This window comes from Oncorhynchus clarkii, chromosome 23 (assembly GCF_045791955.1).
Source record: "Oncorhynchus clarkii lewisi isolate Uvic-CL-2024 chromosome 23, UVic_Ocla_1.0, whole genome shotgun sequence".
Lineage (NCBI taxonomy): Eukaryota > Metazoa > Chordata > Actinopteri > Salmoniformes > Salmonidae > Oncorhynchus > Oncorhynchus clarkii.
In genome coordinates, this window is record NC_092169.1 from 17,710,323 (window position 1) to 17,728,783 (window position 18,461).

At 45.5% G+C, this 18,461-nt stretch overlaps 1 protein-coding gene across 8 annotated transcripts in view; it reads right to left on the bottom strand.

Annotated features, from left to right (window-relative positions):
• Positions 1-16,718, bottom strand: part of LOC139381512 (ankyrin-3-like) — a 153,416-nt gene extending 136,698 nt beyond the window's left edge. For 4 of the 8 annotated variants that reach the window (XM_071125121.1, XM_071125120.1, XM_071125123.1 and 1 more), the window contains exon 1: positions 16,417-16,706. In XM_071125121.1, the coding sequence (XP_070981222.1) occupies positions 16,417-16,536 (120 nt within the window). In that variant the 5' untranslated portion in view covers positions 16,537-16,706. Of the gene's footprint in view, positions 1-16,416 lie in introns of all 8 variants that reach the window. The other 4 variants (XM_071125126.1, XM_071125124.1, XM_071125125.1 and 1 more) reach the window with 2 other exon arrangements.
• Between the last annotated feature and the right edge of the window lie 1,743 nt (positions 16,719-18,461).

An 18,461-nucleotide genomic window follows, 5' to 3' on the forward strand; every position in this document is an offset into this window, starting at 1 on the left:
ACTTACAGAAAACGTTTGACCTCTGTCATTGCCAACAAAGGGTATATAACAAAGTATTGAGATAAACTTTTGTTATTGACTAAATAATTTTTTTCCACCATAATTTGCAAATAAATTCATTACAAATCCTACAATGTGATTTTCTGGATTTTTTAATCTCATTTTGTCTGTCATAGTTGAAGTGTACCTATGATGAAAATTACAGGCCTCTCTCATCTTTTTAAGTGGGAGATCTTGCACAATTGGTGGCTGATTAAATACTTTTTTGCCCCACTGTATATAATGAAAATGTCATTATTTATTTATTTTCCCATATTTTCTCATTGTTTCTGTGATCAAAAAGTGTAATTAACATTTAAATAAAATTCTTGTTTAAGTAGTATTTTAGTATTTTGTTACTTTCTGCAAGGCAATTGATAAGCATTCATATGCATAAGCATATGGTTGGGCCTCCCGAGTGGTGCAGCTGTCTAAGGCACTGCTTCGCTGTAAAAACTTTGTTGCTACAGATGCTGGTTTGATACCCGTGCCGGCCGCGACCGGGAGATCCATGAGGCGACGGACAATTGGCCCAGCGTCATCCTGGTTAGGTGAGGGTTTGGCCGCTGGGATGTCCTTGTCCCATCGCGCTGTAGTGACTCCTGTGGCAGGCCAGGTGCATGCACGCAGACACGGTCACCAGGTGTACGGCTGGCTTCCAGGTTAGGCGTGCATTGTGTCAAGAAGCAGTGCGGCTGTGCGGGGTTGTGTTTCGGAGGACGCATAGCTCTCGACCTTCGCCTCTCCAGAGGCCATAAGGGAGGAGCAGCGATGGGACAAGACGATATGGCAAAAAGGGGATACATTTTTTTATAAATAACATTAGACATTTTTTTGTGGATGGGTATCATTTCTATGCATAAAATAATTATATTAATATTTAAAATTACCCAGTCGGGTAATTTTTTATACCTTTATTTAAATTTGCATATGGCCGCTTCTGCAGGGATTCTGGTAAGATGCCGGCAATGTCGGCTGACTTCCGGTAGACGGAAACAGCCCGATGTACTTAGGCCGATTCTGGGCAGACAGTCATTTTGATTCCGGGCCGAGTCCGACGCACGATTCCGGGCCGATTCAATAAATTCCGGCCCCCCGGAATAGGGCCGCTTCTGGGCCGATTTCTCTTTGCTAGCTGGGTATGGTGTAACCTACCAATCAATGCATATCAAGTGCTGTTGAAGGCCTAATTTTACTATGTTTCAGTTCAGAAATGAGAGGCATACCATCTATGCCAAAAGCCTGGGTGTCATGACTTCTGCTGAAATCGATGCCTCTGCTTGTTCGGGCGGTGTCCGATCCATTTTTCATTTTCCATTTGTTTTGTCTCGTTTTCCCACACACCTGGTTCTCATTTCCCTCATTATGTGTTGTGTATTTAACCCTCTGTTTCCCCCATGTCTTTGTGTGGAATTGTTTATCTGTTTTCATATATGCGCACGTTAGGCTGCTTGCGCTGGGTTATGTTCAACCCATATTTGTATTTCATGTTAGTTTGTGCCGTGTGCTGTTGGTTCGCCAAATGAAAGGCTCCATTTTGCTACCAAATATCTGCTCTCCTGCACCTGACTTCCTACAGCCGTTCACGCATACCTTGACACTGGGCCTCTGATGGAGACGGTAAAACTGTCATCAACGCATGCTTCAATATTCCCCCTTCTCTCTAGGAGCATTTGTGTGCCCAGGCCCCATAGGCGTAACGAAAGGATCCCACCCTGGTCACCAATATAGCTGACTGATGTAGAGAGAGACAAGTGCCTTTGCAGAATACAATATACAGTTTGTGTGGTCCAGAGACAAGAACTCCATATATGGCAAAAGCCTTGGCTCCTGACGGGGACAATAGAATTATCACCACTGCATGTTACAATAGTAACATAATCTGTTTGTCACCTGTCAAACTAATTCTACATTGAATTGAGTCTTCAAAATGCTCAAACAAGCATGTCTATCTGTTGGTGATTTTCTCAAACTCTAGAATTCACTAGAATGTATAAGACAAAACCCACACAGAAAAGACAACAGGCAAATGCATATGTGGTCTCAATGTCAAGATATTGACAGCAGGGCTAGTTCAAACTGCAGGACTTGGTGAATAGATCATGGGAGACAAAAGTGAGAGACAATAATGAATAAAGATGCTCAAGCAAGCATGTGTATCCATAGCGGGTGTTCTTCAACTCTAAAATGCACCAGACTGTGTAAGACAAAATCCACAAAGACAAAAGGCAAATGCATATGTGGTCTAAATATCTAAATAGAGACAGCAGGGCTGGATAAAACTGCAGTAGGATGGTTATCCTCTCAGGGGAGTGAATCAGCCCATGCTTAGTGAACAGAACTTGGTTGATATCTGGGAGCAAGACACTGGAGAGCTGAATAGATCATGTGAGACAAAAGTGAGAGACAAGAATGAATCAAATAAATCACCACAGCAAAGTTATGTAGTTTGTGAGCTAAAATGAACATCAAGACCGTCTGGGGCAGGGTGCTCTGCAATAATCATACTATTAACAGGGATAATGTTACATCCCGTTTTTGCAGTTAGAGTGCAGTATAACTGCAGTATGCATAGTATTTTTTACTGCAGTAATTTTGCAGTGTAAGGATGCTGAGGGGAGGGCAGAACATAACAATGGCTGGAATGGAGTATAATGGCTGGAATGGAGTGAATCCATTCTGGGCATTATTATGAGCCGTACTCCCATCAGCAGCCTCCACTGAACTGCACTCAGAGTGCAGTATAAATGAGGTTCAAATGCAGTACCCTGCAGTTATTCTGCAATTGCTGCGTCCTGAATACCCCAGTCGACTGTAGTTACTGCACTTTTACTGCAGTTTCAAAACTGCAATCTTTTTTGTAAGGGATTTCTTCTTTGTCAGTATGAACAAAATTAATGGAACACCAACATAAAGTGTTTAATAGGACGTTGGGCCACCATGAGTCACCAGAACAGCTTCAATGCACCTTGGAATAGATTCTACAAGTGTCATGGAAGTCTATTGGAGGGATGTGACACCATTCTTCCACGAGATAATTCCATAATTTGGTGTTTTGTTGATGGTGGTGGAAAACGCTGTCTCAGGCGCTGTTCCAGAATCTCCAGTAAGAGTTCAATTGGGTTGAGAACTGGTGACTGAGACACACCCATACACACACACACAAACCCTTTAAACCCCCTATGCTCAATCTAGCCCCCTCTTTCAGAGTCACGGAGATCTCTTCTTCTAGCCATGGTAGCCAAAGTAATGGGCAACTGGGTGTTTTTATACATGACCCTAAGCATTAGGGATCTTAATTGCTTTATTAACTCTGAAAATCACAACTGGGTGGAAGCACCTGCTTTCAATATACTTTGTATCCCTCATTTACTCAAGTGTTTCCTTTATGTTGGCAGTTACATGTATGTGATCATAATAGAAATCAAAGATCATAACAAAAGTGCCCTGTTCAATGAGGAATTGACAAGTGTGCATTTTACTGAGTTATGTGGATGGACATGTTTTGCTGTATTTGTGGAATTGTAGAGTAGCAGCAGGATTAAGAAATAGCTGTTTTGCCAAGTAGATATTGTGGTGTACTGTCCAGAGAGGAATGAGTCTCCCTCCTCTTCCTCCTCATCATCATCAGTATCTCTGCTGAGACCAATCACTCTCATCTCTCCAGTGTGTGTGGCTACTGTAGCTACTCTCCAGTGTGTGTGGAAGGCCTTCACTCCCCCATCCCTCTCTCCTCTCTTTCTCTCTCATTTATTTCAATAAAGCCTACCGGTATACTATTTCTTTCTCTCCCTTCGCCTTCTCCTTGTCTCAACCTGGTTTTCTCTCCTTTTATCCATCTCCTTTGGTACCGACAGAGAGGGCTGCCTCGCTTCTAGCTCTTAGGAAATGTTGCAGGATTTGTTTTATTAATGTATTATTTCCATAAGCATTTCGCTACACCCGCAATAACATCTGCTAAACACATATGAGTGATCAATACATTTTGATTTGATTTGATCCTCTCTCTGTCGTTCCTTATACTATCTGTTTCTCTATTTCTCTCCTTTCTCTTGCCAAGTCTTTTCCTTCATGCTCCTCTCCCTCTTTCCACTCTCTTGCCCTTGCTCTCATTGATTGATTCCTAACACAGGCCAGTGACCTCAGAGGGCAATTGAACTCAAAGACAAACATAAATTCTGGTAATTGTACAGCCAAGGGAACCAAACATCCGTCAAACCTATCGAGACCATAGAACCAGTCTACACAGGCAGTTTGTTTTGAACGACTGTAATAAAACGTTTAAATAAAGTTGAACCTATACCACTCCTTTTAGTAAATGTACATACTCAATAACTGTCATTACTTTCCAGAGAAAATTCTGTACAGTAATTTCTTACATCGATTTCAGTGTGTTTTTTGCTGACTGTGACCTGCACCTCTTAAACACCATCAAACAATAATCGCTGACTGTTGACAAGAGGCTCTGTAGCATGTTTTGAAAGTGCCTGTATTAAATAATTCAGCATCAACCATTAATAAGCATGAGTGCTTTGCTTTCTCTGTTTCTGTCTCAGGCAGATGCTGTTCCAGCACGTGTGAGTATGCAACACAGCTGGTGAGGCTGGAGCTGGGCTGGGACTCTGTGTGAATGTGTTCAATGGCACTGGGAATTGTACTATGATACATTGTACTGTGTGTGTGTGTGTGTGTGTGTGTGTGTGTGTGTGTGTGTGTGTGTGTGTGTGTGTGTGTGTGTGTGTATAATAAGGCATCACACACTGCAGTGACCACAGGCTCATTATGCGGAAATATGACATAAAGATGCATAATTTATACACAACAATGGTAATACCATTCCCACCTTGAAGCCATACTAAACCTTTTACTCTCTGCCAATAGCCAAATGCACTACAGCACAGCAGTGGCGACCCGCACATTTCTTATCAAAATAGTGTTGTTTTGGCATTAATACAGTTTGCAAACAATGTAAAAAAGAATATACATCATTGAGTTAATAAAGCTGCATCTCTTTTTTGTTTTCTTGAGTAAGGCAGCTCCAAAAGGCAGGTGTTTCAGCCGAGCTCTTTGCTCTCTGTGGTTCTGGGGCAAGCCAGCAGAAAATACGGAGCGGTGCGCCGTGAATGGCTCAGTGTTCTGTCACTCATGGGGACTTTACGTCACTGCCAAGTGTAAGAGCAGACCTATGAAAATTCTAGCCCTTCGGCTGCTGCCATAGAAGTGCCCATTCAAGAAGGCTCAAGGTCATTGGCCACAGATAAAATGACGTCAAATCATGTTATATCTACAGTAGCTTTGATTGGACTGATCATGTCAACATCATACTTTCACAATCTTAGCTAGCAATCTAGAGAAGCAGTCATCATCATGAATCAAGTTGACAATCTACTGGCAAATCCTTTTTAATTCTTGTCATATGAAGAGTAATAATGAAAAGAAATTATAGACAAAACGTATCGGTGCTCATCGGCCATTGGGTATAAACATTACACAACAAGTTGGAAATCGCAAATTCAACGAGTGGTTTGGAAGGAATCAGTGACAGTGGCTGTGTAGTCCCAAATCTGGGATTAAGGGGCTCTTTTTCCAAGTTTAAAATGATAAACATTCAACATTGGCCATAATGTTAATTAAGCATTTTTTGTGCCGCGCTCAAAACAACTGTTAACTCGGAGGACAGCCACGCCACCTTTCTGTTTAAGTTAGCCAATGTGAGTCCAAAATGTATTGTATGCTGCTTCATAAATTTTGTAATATGCCATGGAGATATGTACACTGTAGCTAAGAATCTAATACTGAGTGTATGTTGTGTAGTAAGATGTTAGTAGTCAACGTCTATTTCTTAATTTCGCCTACTGTTCTGACTGTTTTACTGTAGCCTATAACCTGTTTTAGAGGAATGTAATCATTGAATATTGTAAGAGCTTTCATTGTCTGTCTATTTACCCCCTTTATTTATGCTACGGTTCTAACTTGGTGTGCAGGGAGAGCACTGTAAGAACGGTGTAACGGTTTTCTTGGTGAGAAGGAGAGTCGGACCAAAATGCAGCGTGTGGTTTACGATCCATGTTTATTAATAATACGAAACACGAATCTCCAATACAATACTACAAAACCAAAACGTAACGAAAACCTAAACAGCCTATCTGGTGAAAAAACACATAGACAGGAACAATCACCCACAAACACACAGTGAAACCCAGGCTACCTAAATATGGTTCCCAATCAGAGACAATGACGAACACCTGCCTCTGACTGAGAACCATATCAGGCTGAACATAGAAATAGACAAACAAGACATGAAACATAGAATACCCACTCAGATCACACCCTGACCAATCAAAACATAGAAAATACAAAGTAAACTATGGTCAGGGCGTGACAGTACCCCCCCCCCAAGGTGCGGACTCCGGCCGCAAAACCTGAACCTATAGGGGAGGGTCTGGGTGGGCATCTGTCCGCGGTGGCGGCTCTGGCGCTGGACGTGGACCCCACTCCATGACAGTTTTAATCCCCCTCCTAAACGTCCCTAAATAGGTTACCCACCACAATGATAACATGGGACAGAGGGACAGCTCGGGACAGAGGTAACTCGGGACAGATAGGTAGCTCAGCACTGAGAGGAAGCTCAGCACTGAGAAGAAGCTCAGCACTGAGAGGAAGCCCAGGCAGGTAGTAGAAACTACCAGAACCTGGCTGGCTGGCGGTTTCAGCAGATCCTGGTCGACTAGCAGATCTGGGAGAATCTGGTCGACTGGCGGATCTGGAAGAGTCTGGACGACTGGCAGATCTGGAAGAGTCTGGACGACTGGCAGATCTGGAAGAGTCTGGACGACTGGCAGATCTGGAAGAGTCTGGACGACTGGCAGATCTGGAAGAGTCTGGTCGACTGGCAGATCTGGAAGAGTCTGGTCGACTGGCAGATCTGGAAGAGTCTGGACGACTGGCAGATCTGGAAGAGTCTGGACGACTGGCAGATCTGAGAGAGTCTGGACGACTGGCAGATCTGAGAGAGTCTGGACGACTGGCAGCTCTGGCTGCTCCATGCTGACTGGCTGCTCCATGATGACTGGTAGCTCTGGCTGCTCCATGCTGACTGGCTGCTCCATGCTGACTGGCAGCTCTGGCTGCTCCATGCTGACTGGCTGCTCCATGCTGACTGGCAGCTCTGGCTGCTCCATGCTGACTGGCTGCTCTGGCTGCTCCATGCTGACTGGCTGCTCCATGCTGACTGGCTGCTCCATGCTGACTGGCGGCCCTGGCTGCTCCATGCTGACTGGCGGCCCTGGCTGCTCCATGCTGACTGGCGGCCCTGGCTGCTCCATGCTGACTGGCGGCCCTGGCTGCTCCATGCTGACTGGCGGCCCTGGCTGCTCCATGCTGACTGGCGGCCCTGGCGGCTCCTTGCAGACTGGCAGCTCTGGCGGCTCCTTGCAGACTGGCAGCTTTGGCGGCATCCTGCAGACAGGCAGCTCTGGCGGCTCCTTGCAGACTGGCAGCTCCATGCAGACTGGCAGCTCTATGCAGACTGGCAGCTCCATGCAGACTGGCAGCTCCATGCAGACTGGCAGCTCCTTGCAGACTGGCAGCTCCTTGCTAACTGGCAGCTCTAAGCTAACTGGCAGCTCTATGCTAACTGGCAGCTCTATGCTAACTGGCAGCTCTATGCTAACTGGCAGCTCTGAACAGGCGGGAGACTCCGGCAGCGCTGTAGAGAAGGAAGGCTCTAACAGCGCTAAACAGGCGGGAGACTCCGACAGCGCTGGAGAGGAGGAGGGCTCCGACAGCGCTGGACAGGCGAGGCGCACTGTAGGCCTGATGCGTGGTGCTGGCACTGGTGGTACTGGGCCAAGGACACGCACAGGAAGCCTGGTGCGGGGAGCTGCTACCGGAGGGCTGGGGTGTGGAGGTGGTACTGGAAAAACCGGACCGTGCAGGCGCACTGGAGCTCTTGAGCACCGAGCCTGCCCAACCTTACCTGATTGAATGCTCACGGTCGCCCTGCCAGTGCGGCGAGGTGGAATAGCCCGCACTGGGCTATGCAGGCGAACCGGAGACACCGAGCGCAAGGCTGGTGCCATGTAAGCCGGCCCAAGGAGACGCACTGGGGACCAGCTGCGTAGAGCCGGCTTCATGGCATTAGGCTCGACGCTCAATCTAGCCCGGCAGACACGCGGAGCTGGAATATACCGCACCGGGCTATGCACCCGCACTGGAGACACCGTGCGCACCACTGCATAACACGGTGCCTGTCCGGTCTCTCTAGCCCCCCGGTAAGCACAGGGAGTCTGCTCAGGTCTCCTACCTGGCATAGCCATACTCCCTGTTAGCCCCCCCCCAAGAAATTTTTGGGGCTGCCTCTCAGGCTTCCATCCGCGTCGCCGTGCTGCCTTCTCATACCAGCGCCTCTCTGCTTTCACCGCCTCCATTCTACGGTAACCTTCCTCGCACTGCTCCAGCGAATCCCAGGCGGGCTCCGGCACTCTCCCTGGGTCGGCCGCCCACCTGTCGATCTCCTCCCAAGTAGTATACTCCATACTGTACTCCTCCTTGGGCTGTTCCTGTTGTTTCTTCTCCCGCTGCACCTTAGTGCGGCTACACTCCCCTGGTTTAGCCCAGGGTCCTCTCCCGTCGAGGATTTCCTCCCATGTCCAGAAATCCTTATTGCGCTTCTCCTCGCGCTGCTCCTGCCTGTTGACACGCTGCTTGGTCCGTTGGTGGTGGGTGATTCTGTAACGGTTTTCTTGGTGAGAAGGAGAGTCGGACCAAAATGCAGCGTGTGGTTTACGATCCATGTTTATTAATAATACGAAACACGAATCTCCAATACAATACTACAAAACCAAAACGTAACGAAAACCTAAACAGCCTATCTGGTGAAAAAACACATAGACAGGAACAATCACCCACAAACACACAGTGAAACCCAGGCTACCTAAATATGGTTCCCAATCAGAGACAATGACGAACACCTGCCTCTGACTGAGAACCATATCAGGCTGAACATAGAAATAGACAAACAAGACATGAAACATAGAATACCCACTCAGATCACACCCTGACCAATCAAAACATAGAAAATACAAAGTAAACTATGGTCAGGGCGTGACAAACGGACCATGTTCTGAATTCTGTCAGCGCACATTTCAAAAGTGCTGAACAAATAGTTATATTGACTAACGTTGGGATAGCTGTTGGGACAGCTTTATGTAGGCCTTAACAGTTTTTGGGCATCGTTTGTCACCGTTATAGTGCAATTAATGAATTGTTTAGTGTTGTGTTGTGTAGTGGCTTTGCTTCCATGCATTCCACTTTTATTTATGTTTTGCCCCACCAAGATATACATGCTAAAATTGCCACTGCAGCACAGAACAGCACAAGATAGTTTAGTGGGCAGTGTTATCCACTGCTTTTCTGTTTCTCCTCCTTTCACTGTACTCTCATGTGACACACATTCTAGAAATGTTAACATTTCCATGCAGAATCAAATTACCCCGCAACAAAGACTCTGTTCATTTCATGCTCAATTGCATCCAAGAGAAAACATTATTCCTTTCCAAAGGGGTCGTTGTAGACAAAACAAAGCTTTTGTCCATGCAGTGATACAGCAGTTTGTGTCTGAGACAAAGAGTATTCACACTCTATGCCACTCATTCTCTCAGAACATTCAAAACCAGGTAATCATATAGTCCAAAAATGTCCAATCAATTCCGTCAGTCTGGTATAGAGCAAGGCACCATAGATATGGAGCAGGTAGAATGGACCCAGCTCTCTATTTCACATGATTTGTCAAGGACCGGTGATTAAGGTGGTACAAATATATACAAAATGAAACATCTATATGGATGGACTTTAAGAGCTGTCAAGTACTAGGAAGAACTAGGATCACAGAACCAAATAGAAAAACAAGCTTTCCATGTTTAAAATAGAACAAAGACTAACCAAATAAATGCTGAAACACTGGATGCCATTTATGTGAGACATACTGACTGTTGTGTGACACCAACACGTGGGGGTAAATAAGGGGGTAGCTGGAGAGACAGAATGCATTTTTCTCTAATCATCAATCTATGTCTTTAATCATCAATCTGTGTCTCTGAGAGAGCTGACCGTGGAGGAGTGTCTGCTCTGTGATTGTCATCGATCTGCACACAACACAGCCCATTTCCAGCCCGCCGGGACACAGAGCTAGGCTCCGACTGGCTGACTCTGCCCACAAAGAGAGGCCTATTTCTGGGGACCAAGGATGGCCAGAGTGGGTGGTAGAACCAGGGTCTTAATAAAAGTTCAAATAATCAAATATAGGCCTAGAATCTAAACATTGTTCAAGTGACACAAAAGATAGTGCATATCCTTTGAGATTTTTGTCATTATCATGCATGGCTCTAGTATAGATGTTTAGTTAAAAATATTGTATTTATTCCCTCCACCTCGTGGGATGACACAGATCGATTAAGAAGCCAATAACAGACCCACACTCTCCATTACACACAATAGAGAGGAAGGGTTTGGCTGGAGAGCGAGGGGAATGGGGAGCATGGTCGAGGCTATGTGTGTTCTTGGGGGAGACGGGGACAGGGACGGGATGAAGACGGGGACGGGGGACGGGGGGTTAAGAGCCTGATGGAGGAGGCCTGGCCTTGATACACAGCGGGGGATTAATGAGTGTGACGATGCCGGGCAGGGGGAAGAAAGGGAGGCTGTACAACACACACTCCAGTGCACATCTCCTGCTGCTATGGTTGGTGGTTGGCCCCAACTGGCTGTGTGTGTGTGTGTGTGTGTGTGTGTGTGTGTGTGTGTGTGTGTGTGTGTGTGTGTGTGTGTGTGTGTGTGTGTGTGTGTGTGTGTGTGTGTGTGGGGTGGACGTGTTTAACTATACTTCTGTGTGTGTATGAGCGAGTGCATGTGGGGGACAATCCTATTGGGGGCGTTTGAGGGGCGAGTGGAGAAGGGGGGTTTGAGGGGCCATCCTGGGAAGCGCAGGCAGGCTGTGGGGGAGGAGGTGGGCTTTAGCTTTTAGCTACTGTTGATGAAAGATGGGGACTCATCACTGCATTAATGTGTGTGTGTTTTGTGTGGGGGTGGGAGCTCAACTCATCAAATGCACAGCATCCCCATGGCACTTCAGCAGCCTATTCCTAATGCTTTCCTTTAGCTCTTCACTACCCATTTCTAGTCAGTTCTAATATTTCCTTTATCCCATTCTCTCCTCTCCTTAGTTCACTACCGCACCCGTCCTTACCTCTCCTTCTTTCCCCTCCTTTTCACCTTTCCAGATCGTCTCCTGTCCTGCCTTCTCTTCTCCTCCACCATCCCCCCTTTCTCCTCTCCTCCTTTCTTGCCCATGTCATCCCCAACCCTGAGCACTTCATTAAACAGCATAAATAATAGGAGCCAGGCCTCCCTCCAACTTTCTCTCCTCTCCCTCTTTTCTCTTTCTCTCTCTGTCTCTCGCTCTCTCTGAGTTCTATAAACACATCATCTCATGCCTTAGGATTGGTTCTACAGTCGCCTACAGGATTGTATGTAGAGCAGCAATGGCTTCAAAGCAAGGCTATAATGATATTTCCTTAAAAGGCTCTAACCATACTGCCTGTCCTTAAATGTTTATAGTAAGTGGAATTTCTAATGCACATATTGCATTTATAATGTAATAATGCTTAGCTGTTACCATGTAGGCTAAGAATGAAAAGACTATGCTATTCTGTTGCTATGTAGGCTAAGAATGAAAAGACTATGCTATTCTCTGTGAATTTGACCAAGAGGGAAAATGGCATGCTGATATGGCTTAATAAATTACTAGAGAATAATACAAGATAAATCTTGGCATTAAAGCTCTCATGTACAATCAAAGTCTGCTACCCCACACACCAAACTGAGAGACTCAGAGTTTATACACATTGCATAAGCATCTAGGCTAATGCTCAATACAGCCTCGGAGACAGAGACTGCCTCTATGAGAAAGAGCAGCAACAGACTACAGGACTACCACTGAGCTGAGAGAAGACAAGAGGACGCCACTCACCTTCAAATGACCTTAAGGCCTAACATCTCTCTCTCTCTCTCTCTCTGTCTCACACTGTCCAGCTCTGAGATGACACCCAGAACATGGTGGATTTTGACAATAACATGAAAGCTACACTGGAGCCTAATATTTTTGAAGTAGAACCCTCTGTGTTCTATTCCACTATTTCCAGTCACTTACAATCTCTAGTGTACCATAGAGATGACATGGGTTATGGTGTACCATAGAGGTGACATGGGTTATGGTGTACCATAGAGATGACATGGGTTATGGTGTACCATAGAGATGACATGGGTTATGGTGTACCATAGAGATGACATGGGTTATGGTGTACCATAGAGATGACATGGGTTATGGTGTACCATAGAGATGACATGGGTTATGGTGTACCATGGAGATGACATGGGTTATGGTGTACCATAGAGATGACATGGGTTATGGTGTACCATAGAGATGACATGGGTTATGGTGTACCATAGAGATGACATGGGTTATGGTGTACCATAGAGATGACATGGGTTATGGTGTACCATAGAGATGACATGGGTTATGGTGTACCATAGAGATGACATGGGTTATGGTGTACCATAGAGATGACATGGGTTATGGTGTACCATAGAGATGACATGGGTTATGGTGTACCATGGAGATGACATGGGTTATGGTGTACCATGGAGATGACATGGGTTATGGTGTACCACAGAGATGACATGGGTTATGGTGTACCATAGAGATGACATGGGTTAGGGTGTACCATGGAGATGACATGGGTTATGGTGTACCATAGAGATGACATGGGTTATGGTGTACCATAGAGATGACATGGGTTATGGTGTACCATAGAGATGACATGGGTTATGGTTTACCATAGAGATGACATGGGTTATGGTGTACCATAGAGATGACTTGGGTAGCCATTCAGGATAGGGCAGTATACTGTAGATTGAAGGGTTGAGAACTATGTGTAACAGTCTACTGTTCGCCAGAAATCAATGGCTTAAGACTTTGTAGGTGCCAGCGTATTGAATGCAACTGAACAAAAGCAATCAATGGTCAGATCAAATAAAGTGTTTACTTCGTTTTTAACCAGAATTATTAAACTACACTAGCAGCGTAGATGTTCCTGAAAAGCAAAGCTGGGCAGAGGGTTTCAATTTAGCAGTTTAGCATTTAGTTTGATGAGTGGCCGGCCCATTTGACTGATGAGTGCTTTCTCTAGGTCGCAACTGCACCCCTGGGACTGGTCCTGGATCAGCCGCAACACACACAGCAATTATCCTTTAGCGGGTTAAGAAAGGATCATTCTCTCTCTACACATACTGTATCTCTTGTGTTAGATAAGGACTGTTCCTAAATCAGTCTGAATCTGAATCCTCTTACAGCAATCATATATTTCGGATTAGGATGATAATTATCATTAATTCACGTTTCTGAGTAGAAGAAAGTGGTAGAGCCTACATCATAACACTTCAAAATGTGGCCTGACAACAAAATCTGTGATGTTACCATCAGGTAGATTAAATCATGCAGCACTGCTATGTAACAATTACGACCCGGCATTTGGCAGGATTTTTAAACTCACACTTCCCGGCAGCCATCTTGGTGACAATTGTGTAATACTGGGTGGTGTTCCTAATGCCAATCCAATTAGCTTAGGTATGCATGAGTGCAGAATTCATTAACCTCCATCTTTATGGATGGGTAGGGGGGATGGGGAGGAGGGAAAGACAGGAACGATTGCTCGTTTTGCCTGACAGAGGAATGACTGCTCGTTTTGCTTGCCCCAAAACGGAGGGAAAGGACTGAGAATAAGAGAGGGATAGAGAGAGAGAGAGAGGGAGAGAGAGAGAGAGAGAGAGAGAGAGAGAGAGAGAGAGAGAGAGAGAGAGAGAGAGAGAGAGAGAGAGAGAAGGAGAGAAAGAGAGGTAGACAGAGAAAGAGAGAGAGTGAGGTAGGCAGAGAAGAGAGAGAGAGAGAGAGGTAGATGGAGAAAGAGAGAGAGAGGAAGACAGACAGAAGAGAGAGAGGTAGACAGAGAAAGAGAGCGAGAGAGAGAAGTAGACAGAGAAGAGAGAGGTAGACAGAGAAAGAGAGAAAGAGAGAGAGAGGTAGACAGAGAAACAGAGAGAGAGAGAGAGAGAGAGAGAGAGAGAGAGAGAGAGAGAAACACACAGAGAGAGAGAGAGAGAGAGAGAGAGAGAGAGGGGGGGGTAGACAGAGAAAGAGAGAGAGAGAGATAGACAGAGAAGAGAGAGGGTGGGGGAGACTCCCATTTTGTGAGCTACACGTGCTCAGTCTGGTAAGAGGAAGATGAGTGCCTCCCATCACCCCTAAAGGCTGCTTCCTCCTAGGTCTCATTTTCCTCTCTAACACCTACAGGAGTCTCTTCTTACTACTGTTGCTACAACCGAGCTCTAAGAGAATCTCTGCGATAATAACATTGTAAGTAAAGGGGGTATGATAACTGTGTGATAAGGTAACAGTGACCCCTCCCTCCCCCTCCTTTGCTTCTAGTATAAGGTCTGGGCTTGATTTGCCTGACCTCTACCATGTTCCCCCTCACTGTGTCTGTGTCAGTAGGATGTATCTCATTCACTGGCAGGCTGCGATACCCCCATGCACAGCATATCCTTCGGCGGTGAGGAAGGTTAGTGGTCTCCTCTGCCAAAAACAATCCAACCAACACCTCCACTCCATTAGGCCCATACAACACTGAGTGAAGGCTGATAAGAGAGGCAGGCTCCTCAGTCAGCAACTTCTCTCTCTCTCTCAACTTCTTTTTCTCTTCCTCTCTCTCCTTTCTCTCTCTCACTCCTTTTCTTTTTATCTCTCCCCTCTCTATCCTTCTCTTTCTCTCTCCCATCGGAGGCCCACCAGACAGGAATACTGTAAACAACACAGTCTAAGCTCAGCCAAGCCCATAACGTAGAATAAAAACAGGATAGGAGATAGACTGGATGTTCTGAAGCAAAAAACAACTAGGCTAATGCAGTAGTGTAAAAAAAATGAAAAAGGAAATGTTTGAGGGTTCTGTGTGTTTATTATTAGGCATGTGGTGTGTGTGCATTAAACACATTTCCATTTCCGCTAATCAACAAAAGGAGCAAATTAGGTGTTGCATTTGTTATGCATTTTATGCATTTGTTTGTGTATATGAAAGAGAAAAAGACATTGAGAGGAAAGAGAGAGAGAGAGTTAAAGAGAGAGAGAAAGTTAAAGAGAGAGAGAGAGTTAAAGAGAGAGAGAAAGTCACAGAGAGAAAGAGGGGGAAAGAAGCATGAGGACAGGACGAAGGGAAAGGGGAAACGGATTATCAGAGTGGAGCCTGCCAAACTTGCACCAATCAATAAATAAAGAAGAGCTCCCTCAGCCTCACATGAAATATGAGTCTTTATAATAATGATAATAATGTCTCCCGCGGACATCAGGAACAAACACGCTCTCAAACACACGCGCAAAGATTATGTACACAAAGATAATGTACACAATTAAAGAAGTTCAGTCAGTCACCTAAAAGGTTTTGGTTAAATAAATAATATTTTCAGAACTGTAAAAAATAAAAAATAAAAATTGTTTATGCTGGGGTCCAATAACATTATCTATGGGCCATAATTTAAACTGACAGACCATTGACAATAAATGTCAGCCTTATGGAATAGATCTCATGGGTGAAATAATTGCATCCAGTCAACATCAAGCAGTGGAGGCTTTACCCACGACGGGTTCTCGCTATTTATGAACTTGAGCTCTTTGTCCAGCAACACCACAGTGATGTGCATACAGCAGGTAAAATAACAAGCATTAAAACACGTGTATCCTCCTCCATCATATGAAACGCTCTGTCATCAATAAATGACATCAATATGCATTATACATGGACGCCTGTGCAGCCATCCAGCCTTACACAGGTGCTCTCAACTGGACAACAACACAACCACATGCCAAGAACAGTACAGAACTCTTTCAATCACTAAGGAACCTGGAATAGTTTGGATCAGTAGAATACCCCTCTCCTCTTTAAAAGCTGTAAGATCAAGGTTTTTTGAATCAGCACACTAAGAGATGCTGATTTTGGAGTAAGGCAGTGGTGGTGATGTTGTAGTATTTGGGGGAGCCCCGTGCTTATGCTGTAAATCAGACAATGCTGTTAGAAATTCCAAATGTGACCTTATCACTGCGCACCACGAAGGCCCAGGCGGATACTTTACTAACAGGTGAAATTCAACAAGGTTACATGCACTCGAGCACACACTCAAACACACACATGCTGCATGTGTGTGTGTGTGTGCTGCCCATATAAACACAATGGGGATGTGGCTGAGCCGGGAGTCTCGCTCCAGGGATAGTACCTTTCTCTTTTGTTCCCGGGACGCAAGTTTCTTAATTCTCCTTTTCTTTTCTTTCTCATCCTCGATAGCATTGACATCCACGTCCCGGTTCTTCTTCAATGCGGAGGCTGCGTGAGCCATGGCGGAATAAAAACGTTAGAAATCCCAGGGAAGTGGAAGCCAACGATCTCAGAGAAAAAGATAAGGAAAGGGAAAAAGTGTAGGGTTCCGTCCTGACAAGGAGAGTGTCGGAGAATAAGGTTCCCTTCTCAGTTAGGATGAAAAGATGAGAAACCAGCCCCTCCTGTTTCTGTGTCATCCACTATCAGTGTAGAGGTAGTGTATGTAGAAGCGAGAGAAGAGAAGCCAGATGGAGAGACAGCATCACCAGGCACAGAGGTGAAGAGGAGAGATCCAGTTACTACGGTAACCACCCTCTGTTTCTAGCTGTCCTCTTCACGTTCCCCTCTTGGTCCATGGCGGCACCTGGGTCGGTGCTCCGCGTGGATCTGTGTGTGTGTGTGTGTGTGTGTGTGTGTGTGTGTGTGTGTGTGTGAGAGAGAGAGAGAGAGAGAGTGTGAGTGAGTGTCTGAATGGAGTGTGAGGTAGCCAGCTGGGGTAGGCAGGAACGAGGAATGTGAGGGAGAGTGCGGGTGTGTGTACGGCTGTGAGTGTGTGTGTATTCCCCCAACCCACTAGCTGGAAGTGCCCAAGTGAGAGATGGGATAGGGGAGACAGTGTAGAGGATGGAGGGGGAGGTGGGATGGAGGGGGAGGTGGGATGGCCCTGATGGTAATTTTCTGTCCCACACACACACACACACACACACACACACACACACACACGCACACGCACACGCACACGCACACGCACACACACACGCCCGGTGGTAGGAGGGGAATGAAGTAAAAGACCTATCCAATCATATTCAGAGCTGAGACTTTTTTAAAAATGTAACTCTATTATTGTACAAAAGATGGCTGATTGTATAGCTTTGGAATACTAACTGAGGTCTGTGTCTTTTTAAGAATGACAACAATCACTTTTATTGGGTCATATATTATCAGACAGAAAGGAGAAAAGGTCCTAATCACCGACATACTAATGCTTATGCCGAGAGAAAACAAATGAATGAAAGCTGGTTTCCTTTCCCCCCCTATACCAGTTCTTCAAATGTGCTGATAAAATAACTGAGATTCTTTGTCCCCACACAGTGGTCATTATGCCATCTGAGGCCAGTGACATTTTGATGGGGGGTGAAATGGGATCAGGGGACCTTTTGTTTCACCAAACATAATGGCTCTTTGTTGAAAAGAGAGACAGAGGAAGAGGGAGGAAGGGAGAGAAAGGAGGATGATATCCAGAGCAGACTGGGAGAGAAAGTACAGAAACATTTTATTTACAATGTCATTCAGGTCCACTGCTCACGTCAAACATGGCAACGTGGAAAAGGGAACGGCCATCTTTGTTTTCTCTGTCTTTGCTTCAACACCTGAGCGCTTGCGCCCCAGTCCTTCACCGGCGCATGCCTGGCTGTTTCTGCCTTTGCTTTTGTGTGTGTGTGACCGTATGTGTATTTGAGAGGAAGAGTAGAAAAGAGAGAAAATAATCATCCCTCTTTCTTGTCAGGAAGAGGGCTGCCACACACACAAGGGACACATAACAGGTTTATTCTCCGGACACCAGCCATGTAACGATATGAGCGTGAAATCCCTTTTCTCTATTTCTTTTATCCCTTTTTCTTTTTTATAGCGACGCAGACACCAGCTTCAGGGGCGGGGCCCTAGCTCCCCATCATACATCAGGGGGTGTCACATTATGCCACATTATCATGTTGTTGCTAGGCGAGGACCAATGGTGTTGCTTGGGGTGGCTGGTGGTTGAGGAGCACAGAAATGTAACAACACCAGTTGGGGGTTGCATGTAGGAAATCACAAGAAAACCAACCACCATTCCTAAAAATCCTTTCTCAATGAGAAGCATGCAGAGAGACAGAGAGAAAATGAAATGTTTCCCAATGGATAAGAAAAGATCATCCATACAATGAAAAGCTTGTGCTGGAATGA